Genomic DNA, 11,839 nt, shown 5'->3' with positions numbered 1-11,839 from the left:
TTATGCCGCCCGCAGTTGGAATCAGCTTCCAGAAGAGATCAGATGTGCTAAAACATTAGTCACATTTAAATGCAGACTCAAAACTCATCTGTTTAGCTGTGCATTTACTGAATGAGCACTGTGCAATGTCCAAACTGATTGTACTATATTGTATGTATAATCGTTTTCTATTCTTAACTGTTTTAAATTTATTTTAAACCTCTTAAATCAATTTTTTAATCATTTTCAAAGTTTTTAAATTCCTTGTTTTATTGTTGTGATTATTATTATTATTATTATGTTTTTCTTTTCTTTTATGTAAAGCACTTTGAATTACTATTGTGTATGAAATGTGCTATATAAATAAACTTGCCTTGCCTTGACTAATAACCTGTGCTCTGAATGGAGTGGAGAGCACCTTGGGCACAAGCCATGTGTTGGTTTGAGGACGACTACAGTTGTTAAGCCCAAATTAAAGGCAAGAAGCACGGGCCCTGTCCTAAATGGCACCCTAAACCCTTGTAGTCTTCCTCTGAGTCAGCATTTTTGTGACATAATGCCGCTTTGACTGTCAGGTAGAAATCTGCTGTGAAGCTCACCCCAGTGCGGGCTCGGCAGAAGTGTGGATCGAGGGTGCATAGCAGCCACAAAGGGGCCAGAAATTTTGGAAATGCCAAATTGTCTCTCTCGCTTGGGAGAGGAGGTCCATCCTAAATGCAATCGGCCAAGGGACTGCCGACAGCAGCTATATCAACTCGGGGAAACATATCTGGTTCGTATAACATATCTGACCCGTCTGATGACCTAAGGGAGCAGGGCAATTGGAGTGAAGGCATACAGGCAAGTGCTGGGCCAGTCATGAGCCAGAGCATCTTGCTCCAAGAAAAATGTTGGGCAGTGAGAGTTATTTTCTGAGGCGAAGACGTCCACCTCTGCCCTCGCAAAGACATGCCTGAACCACTTGGGGGTGTAGTCTCCATTCCCCTGGAAACACACTGCCCCAGGACAACATGTCTGCTCCTTTGTTCAGTCTGCCCTGCAAGTGAACTGCCCTCAGTGAGCTCAGGTTGCACTGTGCCCATAAAAGTAGGCGTCTTGCCATCCTGTAGAGGGACCATGACCTGAGACCATGACCCTGGTGATTTATAAGGACTACCACCGTTATGTTGTGTGAATGGACGAGGAAGTGGTGCCCCCTTAAGGCTGGCATGACGGTTTTTAGGGCCAGAAAACAGCCATCATTTCGAAGCAGCTGATATGTAGGCGTTGCTCCAGTCTGGACCCTTGCACAGTGTTCCCCAACCCCAGTTGAAGGCATCTGTCATGGAAGGTGGTCGACATCAGGCTGAGCATCCTCTGGAATAATTTGAGGGGAAGAGAAGCCCCCAATGTGAATGACACCACTAGCCACTGAATTGTCAGTGAGTGTTCCGGCATGAGCCAGGCCCGCATCTGGGCCAAGTCGATAACTGTCCCCAGAAACGTGACCTGCTGGCTGGGAGACAGAGAGCTCTTGGTTAAATTAATTTTGAGCCCAAGATGCTCCAGGTGGCTGAGCAGTGAGCAAGGAGTTTCTGCTCCGACCTGGCTAACACTAGCCATGATGTGGATTCCCATCTTCCGAAGAAGGGAAATAGCTGCATCCACACACTTTGTTAACATTCTGAACTGGCTTCTAATTAGGGTAAGGTTCACGTGTCTGAGATCGAGGATGGGCCTAAGCCCACCATCTTTCTTGGGAATGAGGAAGTAGCGACTGTAAAAGCCTGACTCACTGGTGGAACCGTCTCTATGGCACCTTTTGCCAGCAGACTCTGTACTTTGGAACGGCGAATGTGTGCATCACTGTCCTATACCGAAGTTTGAATAACACCTGTGAAATGAGGGGGTCTGAGAGCGAATTGGAGCGAGTGCAAGACTTCTTTGAGAGCAGTCCGACCTTGGCAGGACTTAACCCACTCTTTTTCTTCTCTGTTTTAAGAACAGGATAGCTTGTGCAGTTCAGGGTGAAACGTCATTTTGTGCGGGGGGGGGCGAGGGTTTGGGCTGATGTTGGGCAGGATATAGAGCAGGCTGTGGGGATGATGGAGCTTTCTAGCGACTTGAAACAGCTGCTTGAGTGCTTAGGCAGGAAGTGCCGTAGGAAGTGGGCAGGAAGTACCAAATGCCGTGGGGGAGTCAAGGGAGGCGACTTTGCCTACGTCCTTGATCTACGTGAGACTCAGCCAAAGGTGGCGATCAAGTTCCACCAAGTTGGCCATGGTCTTGCTGATCACCTGCACAGTCCCTTCTCTTTAAAGGCATCAGGACTCGGGCCAAACTCGTCTATGGCAAGGAGGAGAAAATCTTGAAGGATTGCCTTCCTGTGAAGTGCTGAGCCAGCCTGGCAAGCCGCTGAATAGGCCCTGCCCACTAGGGCAGAGGTGGTCCTGCAGGGCTTAGATGGGTGCACGGCCTTGGCTTTCAATCCCAGGGCTGAAGGTGGGCAGAGATGCGTAGTGACAGCCTCTTGTAGCCTTTTTCTTCAGCGCCGTCAATGGAGGTGAGGGCGGCAGAAGCAGAAGTGTGGACGTGAGCTGAGTAGGAGACACGCCACGTCTTGGTGAGCTCATCGTTAATCAATCAACCACTTGATTGGCTCTACGACTCTCTCTCCTCTCCACCTGTAGCTGGTGTGTGGTGAGCGCACTGGCACCGCTGTCCTGTGGCTGCCGTCGCATCATCCAAGTGGATGCTGCACACTGGTGGTGGTTGAGGAGAGACCCCCCATATGATTGTAAAGCGCTTTGGGTGTACAACAATACACAATAAAGCGCTATATAAATGCATCATTCATTCATTCATTCATTCATCGTGAACTTCTGGAAAGAATGGTGCCGGTCTTTGGCGTGGGGGTTCGCTGGCAGCGTCCTAGCAGGAACCATTCGTCCTCTGGCTCTTCTGGAGATGACAATTCAGTTTCGAGTTCCTCCATGTCCTTCATGAAGATGTGAATCAGTTCACTGTCTACATTGGCCTGTGCTGACTCTTTGGACGAAAGGGAACCGAGATTCTCTACGGAACATGCCCATCTGAAGCTGTCAGTGACATGGAGTCATCAGGGGCAGCTTCCTCCTCAGATCCACCGAAAGAGACCAAACTGTTCGCTGTAGACGAGGGGTGCTGATCCTCATGGGAGAAGTGCACCGGTGAATCATATTGCTGCTGGAAGGCAAGGCAAGGCAAGGCAAGTTTATTTATATAGCACATTTCATACACAATGGTAATTCAAAGTGCTTTACATAAAAGAAAAGAAAAAAATAATCACAACAGTAAAACAAGGAATTTCAAAACTTTGAAAATGATTTTAAAAATTGATTTAAGAGGTTTAAAATGAATTTAAGAAAACGATTATACATAAAATATAGTGCAATAAGTTCGGACATCGCACAGTGCTCATTCAATAAATGCACAGCTAAACAGATGAGTTTTGAGTCTGCATTTAAATGTGACTAATGTTTTAGCACATCTGATCTCTTCTGGAATTTGGTTCTTTCTCATTATTTGACTTAGTGGGAGCATATACAGGCTAAACAAGAGCGGTGCAAGAATTGAGCCTTGTGGGACTCCGCATGTCATGGACGTCCACTTAGACTTATGCTCTCCTATACTCACATAATAACCTCTCCCTTCTAAGTATGACCTGAACCATTTGATTACCATCCCAGAAAGCCCGACCCAGTTTTCCAGTCTCTCTAGTAGTATGTTATGATCGAAAGTGTCAAACGCAGCACTGAGATCTAGTAGTACCAGCACTGATATTTTGCCAGATTCAGAATTTAAGCGAATATCATTTATTATCTTAATGAGCGCTGTCTCTGTGCTGTGATGCGGTCGGAAGAATGAAGAATGGAAGAATGAAGCACGCAGGACCTGTGTCAACATGGGATCACTCGAGCCCGACTGCTCAGCCCCTTGACTCCACTGCAAATGACGCACTCACTGCTCCCATCTGAAGTGTGCAGGGGTGCCCTGCACGAGCCACACTCGTGGCGTGACATTTGAAGCAACAGCGGGAAATTTTCTCTAGGAAATTTGCTCTTGATGGCCACAGAGAGAGAAACGCTGAAGAGGAGCATCTCTTCTGCAGTGAGTAAGCAGTCTTTTTCATCCTTTATCTACTTTAGAGTACAGTGAGGAGATGATCTTCACACAAAAGGGGAACATTTTGATGAAATGGCGTTTGGTGCCAACTTATATAGGCAGTCGGCTCTGCCCATTTTAGCGGGTTGAAATGCCACTTGTTCTTGCAACTATACAAACGTTAACAAATCAGGCTTCAGTATTCAATGTAAACAGGAGTTTCCCCTATAAGCGTATTCATGCAATGTGAGAGACTGTTTTTAAAGGGAACTGAAATTTTCAGATATCAGTAATGTAATTGTTAAGTATGACGAATTCTGCTGATGAACTGAGTTTGTAATAAACATGTTATAAACAAGCTGATTTTAGACAATACTACTGTGTATGTGTTCATGTGTTTAAACAGTTAAATGTACAGGTGGTTCTAAATTGTCAGGATTATGGACTATTCTCTGTGTGTTTTTGCCCCTGTGACCCAGTTTCTTCCTCATGTTGATTGTGTTAATTTGATTCCAGGTGTGTCTCGTTCCTTTCCAATTATCCTGCCTTTAAAAGCCCTAGTCCTTTCAGTTCTTGTTTGTCGGGTCTACTTTTTGGATGTCTCCCTTGTTTCCTGTGTCTACTGTGGATTATTAAAGACTGTGTTATTCAAGAACTTCTCGTTTCCTTGTTCCTTGCTCCCCGAGTGAATTGAGACATAAATTAAGGTGCTACCTACAGTTATTGTAGCATATGGACACACATACAGACAGCTTTGCACATATAAACAGTCAGGAGCCCAGAAAATTACAGTCAACACTGTCCTGTGATTTATCAATAGCATAGTTTCTGAAGAAATTAAAACCCAGTTTCACTATTAGTAGAGAAGACGTTGCACAAACAGATCGGACTAATTAACACACAGTCGCACTCTTACAAATGCATTAAAATAACCTGACAGATTGCCCATTGTCAGCGACATTGTCATAATCCTTCATTTTGGTTTAGGGCATATTTAAAGGGATACTTAACCCAAACATGAACATGCTGTCATTATATTCACTTTAGAGTGTAAAAAATTAACAACCAGGCTCAGCTGAAGCAGATTCTGCTCAGTCATTATGAAGATTGCAAATATGATCTATTACATATTCCTATGTGTAAAGCAGGTCATGTTCATTGAATAATATTAATTAATTCATTAATTTATTTAGCTTACATTTATTTATTTATTTAGCTTAATTTGGCTTAACTATATTTAGTGCCTTCAAATTGACCTCAAAAGTATAGGCCCATCAGGAGAAGATTCCTGCTCAAGGGCTCTTACATTTACATATACTTTTATCCAAAGCAACTTGGCAGATATTAAAAAGATGAAGTAAAGATCTCGTTTTGTTAAAGGCACACGTTGTGGACTCCCTTATTTTATAACAGTTGCTGCTGCCTAAACTCCTTAATGCTGTTAATCCTGAAAATGCAACTGCAATAATGCGTATTTTGGTTCTAAACTTTGAAATTAATTTTTATTTAAATTAATATTAAAATTCAACTAAAAATGTAATTATTCATTTATAAAATTAACAGAAATCGCAAGAAAAGTTTGCTGCCTACATACCAGTTTTGTGTGGCAAACCTAGTTGCCACCCCAATTATAAAAACCTGGACACGCCCCTGAATGCAGCAATATAATATCTCTTATAATGGAAAAAACATATAGTTTTTATGACATAATATGTTGTTATTATGAGAAAATGTGTCATTTTAATGAGAAAAAAATGTTGTTTTAACAAGATTATGTCATTTTAATGACATACAATCTGGTTATTATGAGAAAATATGTTGTTTAAATGACATAACATCTTGTTATTATGACATAATTGAGTGAAAAAAATAATATGTATGTGGCAGCAATGCAACACCATACTAAGGGACCTGCTGCACAAATGCAATTTTATTATGTATTTTGTCAATATAATTCATATAAGGCAAGAATATGTTCTGTTTTTTCTGTATTTTCTAGAAAGAGTTTTGAGGCAAATGTATATTGGTATAACAGGTATGGACAGTATTATATATGTTTCATATGTAGAATAACACAAAATGTTCAAATGTCGAAAATTCTTCAAAAAGAACACAAAGAATGGCCTTCTCAGCTGCCATAGCTGCAACTCTTGCGTCATCAGAACAGGGTGTTCAATGCACCACCGTTTCCGTTTAAAACATGTTTTGCACCGTTTTTGTCGGGGCTGAACGCAGCCCTGATGTGACTGTTTGTGTGTGTCTTCCCCTTTAAATTTCTGATTGAAGTGTAAATATTAATTTCCTGTCTCTGCACAGAAGAGGTGGGTTTCTATTAAGCTCTGATTAATCTAATTTCATCTTTGCTTTAAAACTAATTTTTAAGGTATACTTGGAAAAAATATTGTAAATATGATTTGAAAAGAAAAATCCGTGTATTTATTGCTATTTTTATGCTTTCACTTTAAGGCTATGATTAGCTTTCTGTGTCATTCTTGAAATTGAAGACCATGCTAATTGCATTGCATATAACATTAACTTTTTTTTTAAAGGGCGAAATCACACGTTGTAACAAATCTTGTCAGATTTTTTATTTTATTTTTTGTAATTTTTGTTGTTAATCTTTAATATTTATTTATTTTATTTATTTATTTTTTGCTTGCTTAAATGTTATCTGCCCTTTCTGGACTGTCTCTGCATGGGAGAGAAATTTAAAAGGGCGAAATCACGTTGTAACTGACAAGATAAATCATCTGATTAAATGAAGACCAGCAGCTGATGTCCACCTATTTATTTCACCAACAACACAATACAGACAACAGTTACATTGGGATCAAAGTGATGTGGATTGGTAAGGCATGTAATGCCAGAGACATCAGAAAATATCATGCAGGGGAGCTTACAGGGGGCAATATATTATTTTATTCCATAAAATATATTATAAACTTCTACAAAAACACACAAAACGGTGTTAGAAAATGTATTTTATCCATTTTTATCAAACAGTTTTATCAATTTCATGTATGTCAAATCTCTGAAGTAAAAAGAAAAAGGGAGTTCAAACTATCCTTAAAGAGCACATTTACTCCACACAAATGAATATATCACTTCTGATCTCACTGCTGGCTAGTTAGTTGTAACTTAAAGGGGTCATATGATGCGATTTCAAGTTTTCATTTCTCTTTGGAGTGTTACAAGCTGTTCGTGCATAGATAAGATCCCTAAAGTTGCAAAGACTAAAGTCTCAAACCCAAAGAGATATTCTTTATAAAAGTTAAGACTTGTCCACACCCTCCTAAAACGGCTCGTTCTAACACGCCCCCACATATCTACCTCACTGTGTGGGAAGATTTGCATAACGCCACCCAAATGTTCACGCAAAGAAAGAAGGTGTAACTTTGATTCTCGCTGTAGTATTGTTGCCGTGGAGACGCTGTGTGTTTCCAAATAAGGTAAGGGGCGTAACATATCCATCACACGCTTGAGGTATTCGGTCAATCACAACGCACTGGATAGCTGGCCAATCAGAGCACACCTCACTTTTCAGACCGATGAGCTTTGTAAAAATCGACGCGTTTCAGAAAGGCGGGGCATAGAGGAGAAACAATAATGTACAGTATGTGGAAAATAATGTGTTTTTTTTTACCTTAAACCGCATAAACACATTTCATTACACCAAATACACAAAATAATGTTCTTTTTAGCAGCATCATATGACCCCTTTAAATGCTTGTTACCAGTTTTCTTGAAACATTTGTCGAAACTAAAGGAGAAATAAAGCAGCTTTGCTGTGAACTGCATAAATATCACAGACATATAACAAGGAAAGATTCACATTCTGTCCAATTAAGCCCCTATTAATATGAAGAAACTCTGGGGTAAAAATTTTTTAGCAAATCTTTTTTGCAAAGTATGAATTTTACTGTCAACTATTGCTGTCCACTTTATTAACACACAAAGAGGACAACAATAAAACCTTGGCATTCACAAGTTCTGATTTAACAAGAGCTTGGAGAACACAGTGTCAAACATGATGAACACTAGTTTGTGTAGAAAATCTCACATAATCTGTCCACAGTCTGAGATGGTGATGGTTTTTGTGGGTTTCCCGTCTTTAGCGCCCAGCTCTCCGATTCTCCTCACCACATCCATGCCGTCTTTGACGAATCCGAAGGCAACGTGCTTGCAGTCCAAGTGCTCTGCTTTCTTGAGGGTGATGAAGAACTGCGAGTTGTTTGTGTCTCTGCCGCGGTTGGCCATGGACAGCAGCCCCGGCCCCGTATGCCTCACCTCGAAGCTTTCATCCTCAAACTTCCCTTCGTAGATGGATTTTCCTCCCGTCCCATCCTGGTTGGTGATATCACCACCCTGAGAGACAGTTTTTTAATATGTAGTTTTTATTCATGTTTATTACATCAGTTTGTTTGGTTTTAGTCATTTTAGTACTTCACCTTAAATGAAAATGGAAACTATCTGGAACCCATAATAATGTTTTTCATACTTTCAGTTAATGTTTATTTTACTTCAAGTAACAGAAATGTTTTTTAGGGTTTTAATTTTAATAATAATAATAATAACCCTGCTCCTCAGTTGCTTTGGACACAACTGTTAAAAGACATCTGTGTGGCAGAATAATTTGGGAATTATTGACAGATGTGCATTATTTGTTGATTTTATAGAATTTTAGTAATGATTGTTTTGACATTGAGAATTTATTTCAATGAACTGATCCGGTCAAGGCATTGATGTAAATGAATATTCATGCTGTCTTCATATAGAACACATCATCAGTGAGTTTACGTAATGACGGTGTGCCCTCACCTGACACATGAATTCTGGGATGATTCTGTGGAAGATGGACCGGCGGTAACCGAAGCCCATCTCTCCCGTACACAGAGCCCGGAAGTTCTCCGCCGTTCTGGACACGATGTGAGTGAAGAGCTCCATGATGATTCTCCCAGCATCCTTGTCATCTATGGTGATGTCGAAGAACACCACAGGGTTGGACTCTCGTGACAGCGCCTCGGCGGAAGACATCTGAGCGGAGTCAGCCTGCAACATGCGACTCTGGCAGTCGGTGAATGCTCGTCTAAAGGACTCAGCCAGCACTGGAGTCTTGAACTTGGCCGCCAGCTGCTCGACTTTCACATCTCCCTCTGTGTGTGAACAAACATATAGACATGAAGACACAGGCAGCAGGGTGATGTGTGTGAGGAGAGGAGCGAGGCCTGTACCTGAGTAGTCTGTGGCGGTCCACACCAGCGCATTAGGCGAGGTGTTCATGGGCTTGAGCTCGATGCTCTGGCTGATGACGTGGTTGGCGCAGACTTTTAGCACCCGCTCGCGTCTCATCAGCACGCGGTAGAGCTTCTTCACAGGGTGGAAGAGGATCTTGATGTCTCCCACGCCGCGCTCCTTCCACTGTTTGAACTCATGGTCCCAGCGGTAAAGTTTGGCTCTTTCTTTGAACAGGATCTCCTCGTCCTCCTCACCGGACCTCACCTCCACCTGCAGGAGCCACGTCAACACACGTCACACTTCTCTAGAGACATGAAGAGCACAGCTAACAGCATCACAGCAAACGCTCACCTCTGGCAGAGAGACTTCTTTCACTGTGCTTCCAGAGACTGTGGCTCCTGCGCCTGACAACTTGAAATTATCATCTGCAGAAATATACACATGATGAAAACACTGCACTGCCAATAATAATGCTGACAGCAGCAGTATGATAACATACTAGCACTATACTAATTCATATTAATGTTGCCAATGAAGTCACACACACACACACACACACACACACACACACACACACACACACACACAAACATTTTGATTGGCTTATAAAACAGGATCTTTTCTGCAGTCTTTGAAATATTTGAGCTCTGTCACAAGCTTTATACTACACGGCTAAATGCTAGCATCAAAAAAGAGTATTTTAGGAAAATACATTATTACGAAATGCAGAGAAGAGCGAGTCTTTGCAGAAACTGTTCATCATTCACCTTTCAAGCCATGGAATTAAAGTTGTAATTTGATTTTCTTTTCCCAACAATGATGCTATGCATAGGTCTTTAAAAACAAACAAAAGAAGACCATATGATCTGCTTAAGGACAGCATTTTCAGACAAAGTCAGATAAAGATTAAATTAGATTAGATTAGAGATTAGCATTACCAGTATTTACAGTATGCAGTACAAACTATTTTTACTATCAGAAGACAAATACAAAGTTCTGGCATGAAACTCTAGATGGCGCAGTCCGATAGATCTGATATAATGACATCATCATCACATGGCACAGCTGATTGGTTCTCTCCTGTATTGGTAGCCAATGAGCTTGCTGCTCAACATTCAAATACTTAGCTAGAGCTTGCTGTAGCAGTGCACTTCAGAAACCCTCCCCCTTCCCCAGCTCCACCTGTATAGATCTGCTACGAGGTGATTCATGTATGCTATATGGGGGTTATTTCATGTATGTTATATGTGCAGCAGCAGTATTTCTTACATGCTCACAGCAGCATGTTGTGGATGTATTGGCAGTAGCAAGTCTCAGTACTTGCTCTGCAGCAGCAGCGTAGCAGATCTATTCCACCAAGACCAAATATATTAACATTGTCATGTACATTACCATGCAAATCCCTCTGAGATTTGTCATGACAGAAATAGGCTTACTAGCACAGAATAAATAAAGTGTTGTATAAAGTGTCACAAGGGTTTTGAAGGAATGAAAAATAAATCAAAATTTTATGTATTATTTAGTGTAAATATTGACTTCAGCCCTCATACTGATGAAAGCAGCAATTCAAAAAAGCCCCAAAAAATAAACTTTTCTCTCTTGTGCTTTGGTTCAGGTGACAGAATGTAAATCTCACATGAAGACATACTGACTTTGTAATCATTTAAAAAACTTAAATGATTGCTCAGCAAAGATAGTAGAACGACTTGTGAACTGGATTGCACTGTTTAATATGAGAAATCAAACAAATGACCTTCGAGCTGCTTCTGTCTAATGAATCAGAGAGGTAAAATGTGAAACATTGGTGAACAGGTAAAGACAGCACTCACCTTTTTTACCAAATGCAAATTCCGATGAACTCTTTGCCAATTCTGCAAATGAAAACCCACTCGCAGATGCGAATCCAAAAGACAGACCTGCTGGGGGAGAGCAAACACACGTCATGCGCTTAACAACATTCAGCAGGCAAATGATGACTGACAGTTTGAATGAGTGTCACTGAACTTCACTCTCTGAGCCCGATCCTCGCTCATAGGTCATATGCTTAATTAAAAATTAGAGTCACAATATTTGCCCATTGGTTTTTTGTTTGTTATCTTGCATTGGTGACAAGCATAGGCAAACTTTCATGACTGCGGGCACCAGATTTCAAGAGTTTAAATCCCCCACTCAGGGCTTTTCTCTTAAATCAATGTGGTTTATTTAATCTTCTCAACCTGGTAACCATTCACATGCACTCTGATGCTGATGTACTGAAAACACAAGAAAACATGTAAGTTGGAGTTCAGCGATCTCTTTTGAGATATTCTGCTCAAATAAGTGTAATACATGAGTCTGTTTCCTTTCACGGAGCTGCTTGTGCCATTTAATCTGCTATCAAAACTTCTCAGTGATGAACTGTAATGAATCCAAATATGGATTTCGTTGCGTAAGTGCATTTATTCAGCAACCAAAAAGTAATAATTTCATATGATTTGTAATTATTGGAATTAAGGTAACACTT

At 41.1% G+C, this 11,839-nt stretch overlaps 1 protein-coding gene across 1 annotated transcript; it reads right to left on the bottom strand.

The window, feature by feature from the left end:
* Positions 1-8,098: 8,098 nt before the first annotated feature.
* Positions 8,099-11,280, bottom strand: LOC107697481 (E3 SUMO-protein ligase RanBP2-like). The gene is made up of 5 exons (XM_016498289.1): positions 11,166-11,280; positions 9,688-9,761; positions 9,333-9,606; positions 8,920-9,254; positions 8,099-8,466 (listed from the first exon to the last, which is right to left on the bottom strand). The coding sequence occupies exons 1-5, from the start codon at positions 11,278-11,280 to the stop codon at positions 8,158-8,160; spliced, it is 1,107 nt and encodes a 368-aa protein (XP_016353775.1). The 3' UTR covers positions 8,099-8,157.
* Positions 11,281-11,839: the final 559 nt, after the last annotated feature.

This window comes from Sinocyclocheilus anshuiensis, unplaced genomic scaffold (genome assembly GCF_001515605.1).
Source record: "Sinocyclocheilus anshuiensis isolate Anshui unplaced genomic scaffold, SAMN03320099.WGS_v1.1 scaffold1452, whole genome shotgun sequence".
Lineage (NCBI taxonomy): Eukaryota > Metazoa > Chordata > Actinopteri > Cypriniformes > Cyprinidae > Sinocyclocheilus > Sinocyclocheilus anshuiensis.
The sequence above is the reverse complement of the archived record's forward strand: the minus strand, read 5'-3'. Positions and strand labels throughout refer to the sequence as shown.